Source organism: Stegodyphus dumicola, chromosome 9, assembly GCF_044657685.1.
Source record: "Stegodyphus dumicola isolate Sdum_Otavi_A_Nest chromosome 9, ASM4465768v1".
Taxonomy (NCBI): Eukaryota; Metazoa; Arthropoda; class Arachnida; order Araneae; family Eresidae; genus Stegodyphus; species Stegodyphus dumicola.
In genome coordinates, this window is record NC_140776.1 from 107,714,781 (window position 1) to 107,736,834 (window position 22,054).

General features: G+C 30.1%; 1 protein-coding gene across 3 annotated transcripts in view; it reads right to left on the minus strand.

The window, feature by feature from the left end:
* Nucleotides 1–22,054, minus strand: part of LOC118196520 (phospholipid-transporting ATPase ABCA1-like) — a 416,944-nt gene that overhangs the window by 251,861 nt on the left and 143,029 nt on the right. For all 3 annotated transcript variants that reach the window (XM_085823882.1, XM_085823879.1, XM_085823880.1), the window contains exons 7-14: nt 21,825–21,961; nt 20,178–20,369; nt 19,949–20,041; nt 17,511–17,775; nt 13,362–13,501; nt 10,490–10,612; nt 9,317–9,520; nt 203–405 (exon numbers count right to left, since the gene is read on the minus strand). In XM_085823882.1, the coding sequence (XP_085680008.1) occupies nt 203–405; nt 9,317–9,520; nt 10,490–10,612; nt 13,362–13,501; nt 17,511–17,775; nt 19,949–20,041; nt 20,178–20,369; nt 21,825–21,961 (1,357 nt within the window). The remainder of the gene's footprint in view (nt 1–202; nt 406–9,316; nt 9,521–10,489; nt 10,613–13,361; nt 13,502–17,510; nt 17,776–19,948; nt 20,042–20,177; nt 20,370–21,824; nt 21,962–22,054) is intronic.

The following is a 22,054-nucleotide window of genomic DNA, read 5'->3' on the forward strand; positions in this document are numbered from 1 at the left end:
TAAGAAAAACTTGCCAAAATCTGTTTATAACACTGTTAATTAACCAATGAGTTTCCAAACCAAATTCTGAAATTTTTGCTTGAGAAAATCTTGGCAAAAGCTGTTTGAAATACTGTGCAAATACCAATAAGAATCCCCCTCCCCCCAAAAAAGAAAGAATAATGAAAAAAAGAAAAAGAAATTTTGCTTGAGAAATACTTGCCTATCTTCAACTCTTTTTGTACTGTCAACTTTACTCGCAGCCATTCGAATTTTGTACTGAATGTAATGAGGCAATTGGTCACGATTTTCCAAATTTGTAAAAACTACACCAGCCCATAGTTTGTTATCTTTAATAAGTTCCATGCCATATTTTTCAATTTCATTTTCATTTTCATATGCAACAAAACGGTTCATTTCAAAGCACTAAAACAAACGAGAAATGTAAGTAAAAAAACAAAAATTTTAAATCATTAAATTACAAGATACATGCAATTTTGGGTTACATATTAAGATTTCTTAAAGATGAAACATGTAACAGGGGCCAGAACGATATTAAATTTCAAAATTACATCTCATAAAAGAAATAGCATTTCCTTTACCTCTTTTTAAAGGGTGGTCAGATTCCATTGACCACCCTTTAAAAAGAGAAATATGGAAATCAAAATTATAACAGAAATTAGCAATAGGGCCTTCATTCTTCATTTTAATTTGGGATTTCCCCTCTCTATTCTATAAATAATAACTATTACTAATTCTGGACTGCATCATTTCTAGATTAATCCATACCATGTGACTTTTATATAATGCTAGTGACATAAATAGAACTAACTCGGACAGCCAATAATAATTTAAGAGCTTTATTAAATATCCAAACAAATGGTGTTGAAACTGAAACTAACACACTCTAATTAAAATTTTCTGAACACATTGCACTTTGCTTCCTCTTCCCACCCCCCTATCTACACTGCCACTGCACTGATATCTAACTACCAGAGTATCAAAAATGTAAATCTTATGTTCTGGGACAGACATGATTAGTGTTCCAAGTTATTTGTGTCAGCAAATATTAATTCAAATAAAAATGAATATTTAAAGTCTGAAACTAATACTTCTTATTAAATGTCACACCTGCAAGCTTCTTCAAGTATGTTATATCATCTATTATTAACGAATCTACAATCTACATTTTTGTATGCTTCAACATCTATCTGCAACATTAATGATTTTCCAAAACTTTAGATTTTGTTGAAAAAGATATTAAAACTTTATTATAAAAATAGAAAAAATTAATTTCATCAAATGCTATAAAATTTCTAATGCTGACGAAACAGTTAAAAATGAGATGAAACATTTATACATGATCCACATTTATGAGTTCCACGAGACATGCCAAACAAAAAATGTACACAGACAAAATTGAACTGCTTTCAAATACATAAACTTCCCAATGCACACATAATTTTATTCAAATAAAATCCATCCAGGGCTATCTTTCTGGATTGTGATTTTTACAAAAATGAATTAAAGATGCAGATCTCAGTCAGCTCGAATATACACAGCTTTGCATTATTAAACATGAATGCATTTTTTATGCACATGACAAATGATTTTTAATTAGATATGATCATAAAATTTAAAAGTCTTCATTTCTCCTTTTCCATATTAACAGAAATTTAAAAAAGGAGCTTATATTTCTTAGGGAAATGAATTCATATATATATATATAATGTTGTATGAACTTAAATCCATTTAGTACGAATACTAGTTATTATTACTTGCGCAATTGCTGCAAAGTTAGTTAATAATAATTTATTTCCTAAACAGTATTGATTAATTGATTATATTATCTCCTAAGTTTAATTAAAGTAGAATTATTTTAAAAGTGTGCATCTATACTGGTAAGTTATATTTTGAAAGATGTTTTGAAGTAATTTGAAAGTAAAATGTTAATAATGTTTTAACGGGGACTGGAGTTAAATCATCACGAAGAATAATATTACAATTGTAAAAGTAAAAATTAAAACATGTAATTATTGTCATTGATCGGAAATTAGTTGACTTTTCAAGGGGAACAAACCAACTCCCGTTCAATGATCAATAATTGATAAAAATACGTAAATATGAAAGTGTTTCGTCTTTACGAGTTATAAGTTAAAGCCAAACCAGTAATTCTAGTCAGGCCAAATATTTCCGCGAATAGTTGTTACTCAAAGAACTGATTCTCATGAAGCATTTTAGTCAATTCAATTTGGAGTAAAAATCAATTACTGTAGAGAAATCTTGTAAAACTCGAGTAATCGTCCCCGACACTATCATCTTTATGTATTTGAGTACTATATTATTTGTAGAAATTAAACATTGGAAATTGTTATTATGAAATCGAAATCAAAGTAAAGTTGAAATAAACATAGAAGATTATAAAAAAGATAAATAATGCAAACTTTGCAAAAACTAATCAAAGAGAACATAAAAATAATATAAAAATAAAATAGAAAATAATATAAATAAGATCAGTGAATGTACATGAAGATATAAAGGCCAGAAAGGTATTAAGTAACTTACATTCTTTCTAGTGGGGGAGTTGGCAATGTGTTCTCTTCGTGTCTGACTCAGAAGTGTAGGGTGTCCGAAAATTCTTAGCGGCAGTAGGGGCTTTGAATTATATCAGTCGGTAAGACTTGGGTGAAGAAATTTATGGTAGTGGGTGGGACTTGGAATTCTTGAGGGATGTATTTTGTGGAGTTCTTATCTGAGAGAGACCGTCTGTTAAGATTTTTTTAAAAATACTAGTGAATGGAAATTAATTAATTTCTGGCTAATTGTCGTGTCGCAATGATTAAGAATTTAAGAAAGGAAAAAGGTATTTTTGCTATCCAAGAGCTAGTAGACAGTCTAAAGGCAGGAAATAGGCCCATTTTTTTAGTAACAGTATAGTAACAGTATATGTCTGAAGACAATTAGCTTTTTACAATATATACAATTGAGTAATTACACTATATACAAATCTTTCAACTGACAGTCATCCAACTTATACCGCCTTCTCAGGTTTAGGAATAAATTATCATATCCCTATCAGTTAAATGATTTAGAGTGAGTATTTAACGCCTGCTCTTTTAAGGCAATGGTTGATAAATTGAAAGGGAATTAGATTATTTTTGAGAATTTTGATAAGGATCAAAATTTCGCGTTGTAAATCTATTGTATCTGTGCATATAGTTTTAATTCGTTGTATTTGATTAATTATAGTATTGTTAATTACTTTTTTGGATATGTTGGAGTTCCAATTTATTAATTTGTTAGTATTGAAATTGAAGTTTCTTGTTTTGTCAAAAAGTAAAATTTTTTTGTAGTTAAAGTAATAAAGAAACTCGAGTAAAGACGAAACACTTTCATATTTACGTATTTTTATCAATTATTGATCATTGAACGGGAGTTGGTTTGTTCCCCTTGAAAAGTCAACTAATTTCCGATCAATGACAATAATTACATGTTTTAATTTTTACTTTTACAATTGTAATATTATTCTTCGTGATGATTTAACTCCAGTCCCCGTTAAAACATTATTAACATTTTACTTTCAAATTACTTCAAAACATCTTTCAAAATATAACTTACCAGTATAGATGCACACTTTTAAAATAATTCTACTTTAATTAAACTTAGGAGATAATATAATCAATTAATCAATACTGTTTAGGAAATAAATTATTATATATATATATATATATATATATAATTGAAATTGAAAAGCTAAAAAGTATTGTGCAGTAAGACCTATTTGGCTTAAAAAATTTTTGCACAATATGCTGCAAAAATTATGAAATAATAGGAAGAAATATTGTAGTGAGCTCGCCAATATATATATATATATATATATATATATATTAACTACAGTAAACTACTCCTAACAAATTAAAAGTTTAACCAACATTTCCCTTCTTCATTGGAAGCAGGGTATAAAGAATTAAAAAAATAAACTCTAACTATGAATAACTTTAGCTAATGGAGGGCAAAAAATTTTGAAAGCTTTCTAACATCAAAATTTGGGTCTTTATTTGAGCTGCTCTAATAGGATGGCAATCTTTTAAAGTTGCTTATTAAGCAGACTTGAACTTCATGGCATAGACAAATGTGGATCTTAGGTCTTTCAAATCCACCAATCTGAGAGCCTTGTGAATTTCAAAACCCTTGACTGCATCGATGAAATGCATCAGCGCCAGATTTTTGTGGACATCAGGTATACAGTCCGGATATTCTTGATGAAACAATCTCTCAATGTCAGTCGTCAGTTCTTGATGTCTTCCTCTGATTTCCTGCAGACAAGCTTTTAAATGCCCCTGGCTACAGTCCTTTACACATTTTACCTCAAATTTCAGTTCCAGTGGATTCGAGAGGGCATTGAAGTTTGAAATCTGGTTTTCTGATAGGACTCCTAAGATGTCTGCAGCATTGCCTCAGAGTGATGCAGCCAACTGCAAGGCCTTCATGTGGGAGTCCCACTTGTTAGTTTCCGACACGATAAAAAACTGTGTCTTATATACACTCCATGATGATTTTCCAGTGTATGCGCTTGATTTGATTACTGTATGAGAAGAAAGTGGGAAAACCTTAAAAGATTCAAGTTTGTTCTTGGCTTCGGTCTGGTTTTCTTTCGAAATGTCTACTTCTTTCTGAAACTTTCTCGATTTCTCTTCAAATCTTTCTTCCACATCTGCTATTTTGGTTCCAGTTTCTCTAACTTTTCCTTCTCTTTCTCTTTCATGTCTTCTAATTTAGTTTGGGTTCTTTCTCTAAGCTCCATGATGTCACTTCTAATCTTATTTCGCTCCACTTCCGTCTGTTGGAATTGTTCTTGAAGCTTTTCTTGTCTGGCTTTTATTTCTTCTTGATCCAATTTTATTTCGCTCTCTAACTTTTCTTATTCCACCTTGATCTCAGTCTTCATCTCTTCCTGTCTTTTAATCGCTTCTTGTCCGGCTTTTACAGCTGCTGTCCATCAAAGCGTTCATTTTCTTTGCCATGGCAATCTCCTGTAGGTGGTTCATCGGCATTCACTCATAAATCCTACTTCTGACATCAACTGTTGCATTCTCTGGGTTCATGGATAAGAAGTAATTGATGATAACCCTTGATGAGAATCAAAATACAATTTATATGCCAGTAAGCACTATTACACAGGATAGTTTCAAAGACACATTTAAACTCATTAAAAAACTACAACAAGCATGCTGAAACAATCAGCAACTCACCTTCCAGGATATAACGGTGAAAACAGCTTCACAACAAACCTGACTCGATTGATTGCTCTCAAGCTAATCTCTGAATTCAAGACACTACATTCACCCCGTACAGGCAGGTTATATATAACTTTAACCTACCTTCGAGAATATTCCCAAGAAAACCACTAAGAAAGCGTTCTAGAATGTTCTCACTCCGTCTATGACATAGCGCCAGTTTTGTCACCAAGTATTGCCAAATGGGCGATTTGGAACTAAATCTGGCAACACTGCCTTTCCTTCCACTTTCTATAACCCTAAGCCCGTTTACCTGCTTTGTGGGGAAGTTATCTCACCACGCAGCAGCTGGGCATTTTGCAACAATATAATACAGGGCTATAATATTTGGTGGCAATAATTTGAAAAGTGATACACCCATTTATAGTGATTTGATACAAAATGCCTTTTTGAGACTAATAGCCCTTCTTGGCTAACAGGAAAGTCTTCTTTTGAAACATGCCTAGCATTTCTTGTATACCTCATTCAAAGCTTCCTTTAAAAAAAAAAAAAAAGTGTCAGGCATGAAAGTGCAAGTTGGCAAAAAAAAAGGTGAACAACACGCAAACACAAAATTACACAAAAACAAAATGCGCGCGTGTGACCTAAAGGAAAAAAAAATTTTTTTAATAAAATATCAACCTTTTAATATAAAAAGTAGTAAACATATACATATAATTAAACTAAAATAATACTTGTACTTACTATTCTGCTATTAATTAAATCTTCCACTTGTAAAAAAAAAAAAAAAAAAAAAACCCAGTAAATCACCAAGAGATTGTAATGAATTAACCTTCTTTAAGATGCTCTTTATGTAACTTAATTTAACAGTTGCTAAAAGAATACTGTACACAACATTACAACACACTAATATACATATTTATGTTACATATTACTGCCCATTTTTAGGTAATGACAAGTTTTAGAGATTAAAAAAATATATATACAGTCAAAAGTCGTTAATCCGGACTCGTCGGGACTTCGGTGATTCCGGATTATAGATCATCAGTTTAAATCTCGTAAGATGGCATGCAGAAATTCTAAAATTTAAAATATGAAACCGTAATTTATGAAATAAAGAACAATTATGATCTTAAATGGTATCAAAATTTACAAAAAAAAAGCTTAATATTTATTTGTTTACTTTATTAAACATTTCTTTCAATGTTTTCAATGTTTCTTTCAATGTTTGTTTAAGTTGCTTCGTTTTATGTGATAATACTTTCTCTTTAATTCTATAAACAGACATAATTTCTTGTTCAGTTACAAAGTTCCGCTGTTCAAGTCCTATAACTGCTGTGCCAAGAATACCGACTAACATGTCAATCGAAATTTTTTCGTTTTCACTAACCTCTCTGTCACATTCTTCATGTCTTTATCCATTTTTTGCAGAAATTCCACTTTTTGTTTGATGGACATTGAAACATACTTTCGTTTTGTATGATCCTTTGGGAGCTCCAGAATCGGAAATTCTATTTGACATAATCGAAAGTTCTAGTTTACTTTTATAAAATTGCTCTTACAGTCTGCAAAAAATAATAAGCCGGATCCGATTCAAAGATTAAGGAACAACGCAATCATCAACATTAACTGAAATAGATAATTAGATAATTTTAGCTTATACCGTCCGTTATATGTAAACGCGCTTGCGCACAGGCATATGCGCAGACGTAAAAGGTCTTACGCGCACGCGTAAAGCCTATGCGCATGTGTCAACGCGGCGCATGCGCAGAAAGTTTTTAGCTTTGAGGTCCGGATTATAGATCATTCCGGATTATGGGTGTCCGAATTAACGACTTTTGACTGTATATATAACTGTTACTATAGCTTTCAATTATCTTCACTTTTAGTTCAATAAACAGTACTTTATATAACACCAGAAAAAGTAGTCATGTCAGATAATATAGTTACAAAATAACATATAGTTAAAGGAGGAATATAAAAAATAACTATTTTGTCTCAGTCTCACTCGATCCTGATTAAAAATTTTTAGGGAAAAAGCGTTTTCTTTTTTGCTACTTTTGCAGCGAACTTAATGCAAGTGGTCATCCCTTTTAAAAAATTCCAGAGCTGACTTATTGCAACTCAAAAATTTGTATTTTTCTGTTTGTATAGCAGACAATGTGTCTATACTCATGCGGCCACACTCCTTGTCTAACACACTGCTCACAGAACTAAAAGCACTCTCAACTTGTGGCCCATGGAAACAGCTTAAAATAGCTTTTACCATTTTGGATAAAGCTGGATAACTGCCATCTGCAAATACTTTGGCCCACCACTCATCAAGTCTCATTATTTTTCCATCTATATCTAATGGTGAAGCTAATTTTTTATCAATTTGATATTTATGCACTTCTAAATTATATGAAATTTTGTCTTCTTGTGTCAAAACATTCTGGATTAATTCAGGCAATCTTTTTAACTTAATTAAGGTACTATGATGACCTCTGGCTGTAGGATCAATTCCTGATATGCTTTTTAATAATGGGTTGTTCATTGGCAAAGTCTTCTGCAGATATTTTGCACAGCTGATGAAAGCTTCAGTGGAATTTTTAAAAAATTATTTAACATATGTTTCACTAAATCTTTTTGAAATAAGTGCAATTGCAGCTGCTCATAAATACATATTCTTTGGGGATAAAAGATGAAATTCATCTGCAATATCTAAAGTCAAAATTTCCGAGATAGATTTATTTTGGAGAAATTCTGACTTAATAAACAGTGCTAAAAAATCAATAAATAGCTGCTTCTGCTCATCATGCAATTTATGTATTAAAGGCTCTTTCATTTGAAATAGACAGATATACTTTTTTAATAATGGCAATACAGACACATAAAAATGCATAATTACTTGCAGTATTTTCCTGTCATAAATAATTTTGAAATTATTCTTCCTTTTTGTTTCCTCCCATCATTTGTCAAATGCTTTTGCTGTAAATATCTGTAAATATCCTTAATACGTTCTCTGCTTTCATTACTCAGATTTCTTTGCTTATAGATACTGCAACATATATTAAAATATAATAATCTGTTATGCTGAATTAATATGCTGATTTAAAAATCCATAATAAAAAATGGTTAAACAATCAAGCATGAGTAAATTACTCAACGTAACATCATATATGGACAGCCAGCGGTGTTTAATAAAATGTTTAATAGCAGTATATTTGACATTTGAAATCACACATATTTCTTCTAATTTTTCTTTTAATTCCACAGACCATAATATATTAGATTCCCTTTTCCCCCTTTTTCCATAATATATTAGATCAGAAAACAATGCACACTTCACTTTTCCACTGATATCCATTTTCTGAATGCAACTGCCAATGACCCCTTCCATTTCTTGTCCATTCACATGAATTTTTTTGGTGTTTTTCAGCCACGCAAATCGGAACTTATTTTTTCCTTCACTATCTATACGGCGAGCTTTGTGTTCATGATTCGGATTTCAAATAGTCATAGTGAAAAACTTACAGCAACAAACAAAAAAGAAATAACATAACGATCTACACTCCAAATTACAGTATGCCACTTTACACACGCTAAAATTCGCACATGCCCTGGATAACATCAATAGGGTATCCGTATGTCTGACAGATGGCGCCAGCACCGATCGCTGAAATTATTGAAGTCAGCTCTCGTTTGACGCATCTAGTTCCGCCTTTCCACATAAGCCCCACCTACTTCTGCAGATTGATGTGAAACAATGCATTTCGCGATCTCTGGCATGATGTAGTTTTTTTTTTTTTACAAAGAAAAGAGGAAGAGAGAAAGTATGTTCTCCATTTACCCCCCTCACACACACACACACATTTGCTCAATGGTTCTGCATCGATCTCAGAAACAGCCCGGGTGACGTTAAAAAAAGTGGAATTCTGTGAAAACACAGAAAACTTTCATGCCTAAAGTATAATTACTTTACAAAAAAATTTAAATTATTCCTCATAAAATTTCTTGCTAGAAGTTTAGCCAGCTATTTAGGATGCATTAAAATCTGAATATTAAAACATTAGCAAATTAAGGAGGGAAATAAACCAAAATGATTTTATGATACCTACTTGCAAGTAATCTCGGACTTCTGTCACGACTAGATTAATTTTTTCTAACCATCCACTGGAGTTGGACAAAAGAATTCTAACAACGTCATTTGCAGCTTCTAGCATAGAGAATAAGGTTTCATTTCCATTCTCTGTCAAGGTGATGTTAGTGAGTAATTCTTCTAAAATTTCTTGAAAGAGTGTGTTTTCAGGCTTTAAGAATTCCTAAACACAAAATATTTATAATTAATGAGGATAAACTATATTAAAAGAACAAGAATAATTTTTGCCTTTTATCCTCTAGCTTAATGTTCTTTAACTTCTAAATTAATGCATTATTTTTGCGCAAATTTTTGCATAGTATTGCTCTTACAATATAAAAATTAAACACTGTAAAAGCATAAAATATATTTAAATCATAAAACTAATTAAAGGATTAAATTTTTGCTATTAATTATAAAATTTTAATTCCTGAAATTAATACTTTTAATTCTTGCATGTGTATCCCTGATAAGAAAAATGTATGCTTAGCTAAATTTAACTATTTAAAAAATAAAAAGTATTTATTTTTATTTAAATATTTTTTTAATCAAAATCCTATTAAAATTTTAACTATGAAAAAAAATCACATATTCCCCTTTCTAAATCATAGACCATTTCTAGAGTTAGGTTAAAAAATTCTATTAAAAAATGATAATTTAATTCATTCATTTTAATCTCCAAAGGAAATTTTATTGATTTTATAATGCTTTCAAATACTTAAAAGTTCTACAGTACCTTTTATTTAAAAAATAACTAAATAAAGCAAGGCAACCAGTTAAGAATTCTTCAGAATTACAGCCCAGTTTTCTATAAACTGAATTTGATATTTTCAGTAGAATTCTATTAGTTGGTTCATTATGCATTATATAAGATTCTTCACATGAGACCTTTGGAAATTAGAAACTGTACAAATTTTAAAAGAATATTTGCACAAATCTCTACCCAACATCTACACATATCTCTATACATGACTCTTTAGAATATCTACCTAAAATTTTATAGAATTCCAGAGATGTCTGACTTAGTTTACAGAAAACTCCACCATAATTCAAATAGATTCTAAAATGTTTAACATTGGATTTTTTAATAGAATTCTTTAAGATTTAATTTTTGTAAGAGAAATATCAGGAATTGAAAATAATAAAAACATACTTCAATAATGGACAAATACTGAGAGCTGTTCAACAAGGCATGGGACACTTCTGCTGACCAGTTTTCCAGCCAATTATTACTAAGCTCTACAGCTTCCACAAGAGGAGAAAAAGTCTTATTCACCTGAAAGCACACAACAATAATAATTGCCAAATTACTTGAAAATAAGACTTTATAACAAATTTTAAGAAAAAAAAGGGTTAATTTTTGATGATGTAAGATTCTGCAACCTGTTTCAGTTGCACTGAAACTACTGAAAGTCATTTTCCTAGAAATAAAAGAACTCATATACATACATGTGTGTTTGTGTGTGTGTTTTGATCTGGATATATGTGATTTAAAACTCAATATACACTTACTGCTCAATGAGGACAGAGACATAGGCATACACAGGAATTTTTTCCCTTTTATACAGCAGTCAGTGATGATACTACTGATTTTGATGGTGAAGTGGATATGCCAGCTTTGCTGTTGTATGATCTCTTTTCTTAAGCCATGATCCTCTAGGACTTCATGTTCTTGCCAGCAACATAATCTGTGACTCAAAGTGTATTTATGAGTGCCAACACCTTTTGAATGCTCTTAATAACACTATAGTAAGCGTCAGCATATTACGTAGAACAGGGAAGTAAGAGAGCAGATACCCTGGCAAGAAAAGAATGATTGTCTTTCCAAATCCTAGAAATTTTACAAACTTTCACTCTGCTAAGAGGCTAATAAATATGGAATTTAGCAAGATTCATACTTCAATTTTGGAATTTAGCAAGATTCATAGCAAATTGATGCAAAAATGTCAGAGGAAAGGTTTGGAACTGTGTCCCGAACAAGAAATATAATATTCCTCATTCTGCTCATGTTTGAGCAATGGTATCATACCATCAACATAATGTCTTCAATGCTCATGTCTTTTACATTAGAATACAAAATTCTCCACAGTATTCTTTTTTATTCTAGATATCTTACAGACAAAGAACATTTAAGCTTGTATTCCATGCTTAATAATTTTAATTCTGTCGCCCAAAAGAACTGGGAAACAAGATGGCTAATTAAGTGCCAAAAGCCAGGCACAAGTAAATAAATACATAAAAATAATTATTTGATTACAGCATGATTTTGATTGGAATTCATTTGTTTCTGATTAGAATGAAAGACATACTACCTAATAAAATACAGTATTTTATTATGATTTCGGGGGGAAAATTAGGAAAAATTAACAATGCATTAGTACTCATTTCTTTACAGACCTACCAGTGAGTAGTACAGAGCGTGCAGGTCTAAACTGAAATTGCTCAACTAGATGTTGCTGTAATAATTAATGGTAGTTATGCAGCTTACAAACTTAGCAAATACCTGTGTGATTTATTTAGTATTTAAATGGTGTAATTATTCTATGTAGTTTGATAGCTAAACTTCTTCCTTCATCTTGCTATTTCATTTTCATTTCATTAGCCAATTTCAATCTGAATACATGACTCCAACAAAAATATATAAAAAAGAAGGAGACTTATTTTAATAAAATAAAATAAATAATAAGAGTAAATATGATATTACAGGCAAAGTACAAGACTTTTTTTTTCTCATTATCAATAACAATCAAATTTTTTTTTCTCATATAAAATTTTAAATTTCATTTTCACAAAACAAGATTATAGGAAAACATAGATTGCATAAATGCCTTTCACTTTTTTTTGGGGGGGGGAGGGGGAAAACTGGTTCATGAATTTTTTTTTTTTTTTTGTCATCTCTGATACAGAATCAGCACTTAACAACCTGAAACACAATTTGAATACTTCCCTTTCCTTAACTCTCACTGACAAAGGCTGCAGTAAATGACTTTGAGGACTATAAATTTGGTGTGAAAGCAACTACGACAGGACTGTGTTGCAGGATGAGATTTTGAAGATTTTGGACAGTGAGGAAACTTTCTTTTTTAATCTGTGATAATGTGTCTCAAGAGAAAATCATGAGTTTGGATATTAACTATGAAGATGTACAAAAGTTTTTAAAGGATCACAAAAATGACTTCAGTCAGGAAGAAATGGAAAAATTTCAAAGGTAGCAACAAATAAGGACCAAGAAGGTTTTGTTTGTTTGTTTTGATTTTTGTTTTTTTCCCATAAATCCACAAAATTTGTGAAAACATGGTAAAGCACAAAGTATCGTAAAATGATAGCATTCTGATAAAGTAGATTAAAACACAATATAACGCATTTTAAAAATTTCAGTGAAACAGAGGTCAAGCAAAGTTGAGAGGAATTAAGAGATAAAGAAGAAGGAGAAAGGCTCCAAGAGAAGTCACCTGATGTTTTATGCAAGAAGACTCTCCATTCAAGCAATTGTTCACCATTCATGCAGATGCAATAAAATTACATTAAGTCTTTGTGCATTTTATCTGTTTATTATTGTGTTTACCATTTTTCTTTAATATTTAATGATTTTCAGTGATACTGGCTTACAAATTTACACATAGTCTACTCCTATAAAAGTTTAAATAAGCAAACATCTGTGAAGGTGAAAAGTTTCAGTTTTTGAATATATTGGGTAATAAATGGTTTTCAGGAATAAATTACATTCATGAATTGAGGTTTTACTGAACTCAAAAACTAGTCATCTTTTTCTACTATATTTTCGTATGTGTCATTTCACTCTTCCAAAACAATCAGAAAAAGTTGCAGAAGATAATGGCTGAAGCTATGGCTATAATTTTCCATTTTTATTTACAAGACATTTAAAAAGTATGCAGTATTATAGTTTAATAAAGAATGAGTATTAATGAATGAAATAAGTTAGCTACAATGAACTAAGCTGTCTTAATAAGTTGGCCATTAACAAATATTGGATTATTGAGCTCAATATGTAAAAGTTGACTCACTGTGGTCATAATCTCTGTAGCAGCTCTGCTGTTTGGTGAATAAATTATTTTCCCTCTGACGAAAGGTTTCATTTGATTCCACAACATTCTTGTCAGCTGGTTTTGCTCCAGTGTCCGAAATAAATTATTACACTTTGGGGCTGCAATAAGCAAGCATGCATAAAATAGTACAAAAGTTATGACACATATTAATATATCTATAAATCACACAAATGCAAATCCATATAACTGATTTTGCCATAAAATAGGCACTATTTATAAAAGTTATCTTGAAAATTTTGTAAATTCTGAACGATACTATGCATATTTGAAAACTGAAAGATGTAAAAGATAGGAAAAAATGGAGAAACAAATCAATGTAAAATATTAAAATAAAAATTCCCCTCACTAGATTTGTGTGAACCATGAATAAAATCCTATTAATCTCGAAAGCAGTCTGACATAGGTCCCCTTTTTTTATGAGCAAAAAGTTTTTGCAAAGGTGAGAGGGAAAAAAATTAAATTTATATGTAAATCAATAGGTAGAGCAAAGAGAAAATGGATGTAGCACCAAATGGTCAGGGAAAACAGTAATGAAAGATGAAAAAGGAAGATGTTGGAGTACTAAAAACACTGAGCACTGAACTGGAATCAATGTCCTTAACTGCAGATTAATTTCAGTTAATATGAAAGTTTAAAATCCAATTCATAAACTGAAGAAGATTTGCGATAATTTTCACAAAGTCAAAAACATGGTCAATAATTTTAAGAATTTATGTTCATCTTTTTCTAACCCTCTTTAATTATCATCTAATTTGACAAAAATACACTTATGAGAAAGAAAGATTTAGCATTTATGGCATTTCTCTCACTTTGAAACACCTACATCTAGCTGATACACACTCTTTTGTTAATCTATTCATCCGTATCACACATTCATAAATCTAATTAATGTCATTGAATAACTAATGAGTAATTATATCTCATTTTAAATCCAATTAGTTTAAATTTCTGCAGTATGCATAAGAAGAAACATCACAGAAATCAGAAGGATCTATTAATAATAAAGAGAATTATAATATTTTTTTTCTTCAAATGAGTAATTTTTAATGTTATTCGAATTAAGTAGCAATTAAAATAAATAAATTATTAAATAAAATCTGAAAAGATAACCAATCAATTATTATTATTATTATTATTTAATACTTCTAACAGAGAACATTAGCAAATAGATACACAACTTCTTGCAATTTTGCTAACTCTACTTCTACTGTATCATATTTATGTTAACATAGCCCAAAATATTTCAGTAATGAATTTTGTATAGATAGAGTTATCTTTTGGGAGAAGGAGGGCACATATGAATATATTAAAACCTTTTTCAGGGGGCTGGGACATATATGTCCCGCACTTTCACCACTTTAAATGTGTCTCAAGAAATTTCAGTAAACTATGGAGATTTAAAATTTACTCTTTAATATGGATTAGGAAGTGCAAGACTTTGTTGATTTGTTTTTCTGTTCTTTTCATTTAAAATAAGTGACTAAATGGCCATAATATGTTCGAAATTATTGTCCACGGGAAAAGGTTAAATACTTGCTAAGTAACTGACATTGTTAGGACTAGATATGTTCTTTTCTTTCCAAAATTACATATAGAAAAAAAATATAATATATAAGTTAACTGTCATTTTGCTTTTAAGTAAAACATTAAAGCTCCCCTTGAATATAAAGAAATATTTAACTCTTTTCAGAATAGTAAGTCCTTAAGCATTTCATTGCAGTTCTCTAAACACTTTAAACCATTAGAATCTTAAAAGTTCTAACTCAAAATGTATACAAATTGGCCTACCTAGGGAAATTCTGTAGTGCAAAAAATATATTTGAGAGAAAAAATATTTCACAGTAACGAAAATTCTATGATAAAAACCTAAATTAAAAATTTTTGTAGGGATAAAGTTTTTGAAATACAAAGAAAGTGTAAACCAAAAAAAGACTGATATCCTTACAAATTAGAGAAATTTCTAAAATTTTTCTTCTGTATGTAAAATAAAATATATTTTAATGATTCTTACATAACTGAAGGAATGAATAATGAACAAGTGTAGCTAAAAAGTACTGAATTTTGTATAAGTCAAATCTTCAATATATTATCCAAACTACAAATGAAATTTTCAGATTAATTCACATTCAACTAGCCTAGTTATAGCACAAGTAAAGTTCCAATAAAACGGTTCCAATTTACCTTTTAAATGACCAACAAATCTACAGCCAATTTTCTGGTGAAATATAAGGAACGAAATCCACAGTAAACTCATAATCATGGCTAATTTCATACGAGTTAAAAAAACATACAAAAGAGGAATAACCCATATAATAATTAACAGAAAATATTATTAACAATTTGTCCGCATTTTCAAGCAGTATAATCTCAAGTAAAATAATTTGCACAAACTAAATTGGTATTTTTTTTTTTTTTTTTTAAATTAAAACACTGTAAGTAACAGACGAATAAACATCATTTAAAATGAGAAAATGAAGTTATAAACAGCATTAAATAACAATATCTACAAAACAGTATAAAAAATGCCACATTTAAAACTGAACTACAATATTAATATTAAATATATATAGTAATGAAAACATGCTAAATCGTTTAACATTCAATTTAATAGTTGTTTATAAAATTATCAAAATAATTTCATTAAGATGCTTTGATACAGATTTCTTGTTTCCATATTTTAAAGAGTGAACTAACTATACTTTAAAGTGCATATTGAGAAGCACATGGTAACATAGAAATCCAGCATACTGAAATGGCAATAATATTGTTGCTAACCTTGAAATATGAAAATTGGGAGTTTATTTCAAAAGAACTCTAAACTGACTTAAATTTACTTCGAATCTATAAACTGAACTTGGAGAACTAGCAACTACGCATAACTAGACCATCTAAAATACAAGAACATCCTTCAAAAACAAAGATTAATTTAATATGAAGTCTTCATTTTTTATGCTTACATTCATAATAAATCAAGATTAGCTGTATCGGATGAAAAAGTAAAGAATCATTTATGAATTTTCCTTTTGTTCTATGACAAGCCTTAAATTAAATTCTGTCATATCAAATATTACTTTAAGTAAGGATAAAATATTCAACACCATAAGATTAATTTAACCTTTTGTTTTCTCACAGAATTAATTCACCTGCTATCATTGCTGTAACCTTGCATACTTTTCTTTTTTTCTTTTCATATTACATTATGTTGATTTGTTTATGACAGCAATTTTTTCCATACTCCACAATAAGCAATTTTAAGTGTTTTTTAGACAAAATCCATTTAATCTGCAACAGGTCCACTGGGGGTTAACAGCACAAAATTCGCTCTTGCAGTATTACTTACTTCAACATTTAAGGAACATATATATACTGTATTTATTTACATATATTTCTGCTTTTTATTACTAATTTTATCACATGAAAATTGAGAAAAGAATATGCAGTATGAACATAACAAATGTTGTGGATAAACTACTGGTAACTATCCTAATATTATTTATTTAAATAAAACTTATATTCCAATAAGAAAGCATAATAATATTAATAAGATCTACTGGGATATCTTCATTTTTGCTTTCCTGTATCTCACATCTTACCCAGGCTTGATGCTATCCACTGCTACTCCCTAGTCCTCAAATCATTTAATGCTGCTGAAACCAATTCATTGTGATCTGTAAGTTGTCACCATTTTCATTACCTTCATCATTATTTGGGCTGTTTTTCCATGTGCAATGATCTTCAGAGCAATCAAGAACATTTGATATCCCCGCTTCTCTAAGCTCATCATTATTATCTGTTCATCAATTAGAGCCCCTACACCCAAAGTCCATGAGCAAATCAATTAGTAACATGAGAATAACCACTACATGGATGAAACTATTTTAAAATTAAAGGGAAACTTTTTCACTTTCTGAATGCCTTAAGGTAGAGGAAAATATATGAATATTTAAAAGATTTTCAGACCCTTGAGTTAAAAAACTAGGGGAAAAAACATGAAGGAGGAATATACGAGTAAATATGGTAACTGCGGATGGCAAAAATATAAATACAGTACACATGAATCAGTCTAAAACTGCTAAAGCTAAAGCATTTACAATTCGGTCGTCTTACTTGTTGTGTTATCGTAGACATATTCAAAGTCATCATTTTTAACAAATATTTCTCGTTCGTTCTTCATCTGCTGCCGCAGTTCTTCAAAGTGTCGAGCTGGCCCACGGTCCTGGTCAAACAGACTGGACATGTTTCGACCACAGGTAAACAGCTGGATCAGGTGAGATGTTTTATTTTCGTCATTAGAATCAAACACACTCAGCAGTCTTTGAAATGTCGTATTAAAATTTACAATAATGTAGTACAGGTTATTCATATTTTTTAGCTGAAAAAACATAAAAAAAGCCATGAGTGTATTAAGGAAAATAGATTTCTCTTTTGAGTTGTAAGATGAATGATATAACTAATCATGCACATATATTAAACTTCATGAAATATAACTTGAAATACTGTGCACATACTTTTCACATATTAATCACTGTAGCGAAAACAAAGCAGAATTTAAAATACTAGCTACTTGTGCAGTTGGCTGCCTAAAATAATTATTATCTCTACATATAATAAAACAGAGTCTGTCTGTGTGTGTCTTTCATTCGCACTGCGCGTAAGCTAATAGACCGACGACTACGAAATTTGGTACATAGGTGCATCTAGACAAGAGCCAGTGCACCTCGAAGCGATTTTTTTCGAAATTCGAATTAGAATTTTTTTATTTTATGTTTTGTGAGGAAATCGCATCATTTTGAGACATAATGGGCTATAGGAAAGCGAGATTTTACTCTACACACTCCATTTTCACATCGTCATGAAACGTAGGCACTTAACTATTTTACGAACTTAAAATAAATTTCGTGTTTTAATAAATCGAGTAAATACAAATTTATTTAACAAAGGGAGCTTAACACCTTTTCAACGTGATTTTTCCTAAAATAGTTTATTTTTAAAAATGTAGTTTATTTTTCTTTGATTTTTGGACACATTAAACTTTTATCCTTGCGACTGCTTTTACGAAAAGAATTTTGGAAAAATGATAATATTTTGTATTTTTAAAGAATTTTTTAAATGAAGCTTCCGAGTACACTTCTCACATCTCACATCTTTACAAATGTGATTTTGGCAACAATTTTCCTGTCTTATTGTTGTTGATAGATTTTTGATGAAATCGCATCATTTTGAATAGTTTCATTCTTTTAGAAATATGGATTTGGCAACAATTTTTCAACGTATTTCTTATGTAACTGTTTTTAAGAGATTGGCATATTTCATTGTCATTTTTTTATATATATAATTTTTTTTTTTTTTTTTTTTATAAAGTTGTTCTGCAGAGTAAAGTTCTGCACGGAATTTTATGTTTTTTGAGCTGCTTTCATGTTATTTTTTGCTTATTCCACTGTTTGTAAGATATTGAAAAGTTTTGCATGATTTTTTTCTTCAACGGAAAGTTGGTTAATTTTTTTATTAGGATAATTAATGTTTGTATAGAGGGATATAGCTTATTTCATTGTAATTTTTTTTCTCTTGAAAATATAAGATAAAATATCATTTATTATACTTTGCTTTTCAGAATTTTTTTATTTTTGTACTCTTTTATGTTATTTATTGCTCATTTCACTGTTTCTAAGATATTGAAAAGTTTTCAGTGTTTTTTTTTAGGAAATAAAGTTCTTAACATCCTTTATACCATTTGAGTTCTTAAGATTTTGCAAAGGGAAGTTGGTTAATTTATTTATTAGGATAATTAATATTTGTATTAAGGGATATTGCTTATTTCATTGTAATTTTGTTATACATAATAACTTTTTTTTATGAAGTTGTTCTGCAGAGTAAAATTCTACATAGTTTTAATTTAATGTTTGGTGTTCCCTTCAGCCATTTTTCCGGTACATTTAAAAGCCAGACGAAGGCTGGCAGCGAAGCTGCTAGTAAAAAATAAATAAATAATGATTTTAATCAGTTAGTTTTGTATTATGGCTCCAGCTAGTAATTAATAATAACAGAGGTGCAGAACTGCATTTATTACGTGTAAATCCCTTTGTTAATTAATCAGCAACAGACAGATTAAATTTGAAAGAAAAATTACATATCTTACACTTTGTCGAATAGCATTACACTGGCACTGGCTTAAGTAATTTGGAGGATTATTGTACATTAATTACTTGCATAATGTTTCTAGCATTCAAATGGGTTGATTGCTCCATCTACTATGATAATTAAATTTCTTTCTGCAACTTCATTTATCAAAATACTTGACAAACAAATTTTATAATAAAAATATAGTAAAAAAAAAAGAGAGTCTTAGTTTCAAGTAAACATAATATTGTATATTAAACTGCAGACTGCAAGAAAACAGTAGTAAATTAATCCCTTCAGCCTCCTCTAAGAGAAAACTTAAAGCGTTCTACTAGAGATTTATATTTTAAAACATTTCAGAGTGGGGGAAAAAGATAAGATTGAATACTGATAATGAACAAAAGAAAATGCATCAGCACATGACTTACCTCATCTAAGATACCTCCAGTAGAACTCATGATATGCTCCCATTCATTTAAATGCAAGTATCTACCTGTATTATTGGCACTAACATTTGAAAACTAAGTAGGGTAAAAAAATCCTTTAAGCAAACTGAGTAACAAACAAACACTGAAAATTATCACTTTTGATGAGAAATAATAATAATAATAATAATAATAATATTAATAATAATAATAAAAAAACTTCAATACTTACTTGACTCAAGAATTCGACATAATTTAAATGCTTAGCTAATTCTAAAGTAAATTTCCGTGCTCTTCTGGCATTCAAATTACAGAGTTCTTTAAATAATAAATCTCGCTTAGAAAGTGAAACATCTAAAAGCTGTTCAAGGCCACCAGACGAACAAAGGTACTGCACGATGTCTGTCCGACCACGGTCGAATATCTGAAAAGTTTAATGCAAATAACATAGGCAAGAAAGAAATTACAAAAACGAAATAAATGTTACAAATTTATTCAACAAAAGAAAGACACAAGGTGCAATTAATTACATTAATGGTCATTTTACAAGTAACACAGCATATGAATTATGAAAAATGTGGACAAAAGCAGCAGTTTGCAGAATATTGCAAAAAGGCATTTTGCTGAAGTATAAAATTATGAACTGAAACATATATAAACAGTGGCTAATTATTAAACCTGTACAAAAAATTACATTTTAGCACATAAATTAATCTGATAATGCACCTGAAAGGTTTCTTCAGGGCAGTTCAGAAGATTTTAAAATTTTAATTTTGCAGGTTCAAAAGTTTCAGGTCTCTAAAAATAACTAATACTGGTTTATTACTTTTCACATGATCTTTAAGTACTTTTTTTTTTTTTTTTTCATTACATAAAATGTTTTGTACTGTTATGACTAGGTACTAAGACTTGTTTCATACAAGTACGAACAACATGGGCCTGTACGTAATAAGGGCTGTCTCATGTGAACCCATGTAGTTGCCACACAGGATAATTGTATAAAGGTAAATGAGGCTACTGCTGGGCTACTGCCTTATCAATTTGATCCATGGAGGATCCATTCAACTAACTAGGACTTACTGTTAACTGGCTGTAACAGGTCTGCTCAAAGTGAAGGTCACCACTCATCAATGGTTCAAAAGCCAACCTTAAAAATTTTACATGGGTGAAATTTCTAGATTGATCACATTATGGAACAAATGCCTGAATGTCCCTGATAACTTCTGAAAAACAAATGCTGTGATCCACTTATTATGGATGACCATACATAAAGTGCAGTTAAATGCAATATGACATTTGCAGATATTGTCTACAAATGAGTGTTAGTTGATCAATCCAAACATTATGCCCACTAACTTCAGGTAATAATCTGTATAGGTTCATTGAACTGAAGGATGTGAGCAAACAACAGCAGTAATAGCTGAGTGCCGGAAGAGGACACTTATTTAATTTTTAAGGTTCTGAAGATGACATTTGTAGGAAGATCAAAAAACACTATTTGTAATACTTTACTGAATTCCACCAGTTTAATGAAAAGATCATTCAAAGAAGTGTAGCTCACCAGCAATGAGATCAAATAAGCTGTTGGGTTAAGGACATTTTTACTTGTAAAATGTTAACCAATACCTACCTTAAAAGGAAGTGGAAATTATGTTAAAAAATTAAGTGTCTTCAGCTGTATACATATCAGTATATTACATTAACAAAAAACTATGAAAGTTACATGATACTTCCTTGTATAAGCTATTTACAGAATAAGCATACTTAAAAATTTGATTTTTATAGAATTATTACAATATGAGATTTTTGAAAATGTTCATATTAATAAAATAACAGAAAATACAAGGAATAAATACTATCATATTTGCAAAAAAGATACCTTTTGTATTCCCTGGAATCGAATTCCTGAAGACAGTAAAGCACTCAATGCTTTTTTTGAAATTTTTACTTTCTGTGATCGAATGGCTTCTTTGAATTCGTGTTTGTCTTTTATTAAGCTATCCATACTTAAAACACCTTCAAAAAGATGGGAAAAAAGAGTTAATTTAGAGATATATCTTTTGCTTACTATCAGTGTTTTACACACAGATTTCTTAAAATCTTTTTCCT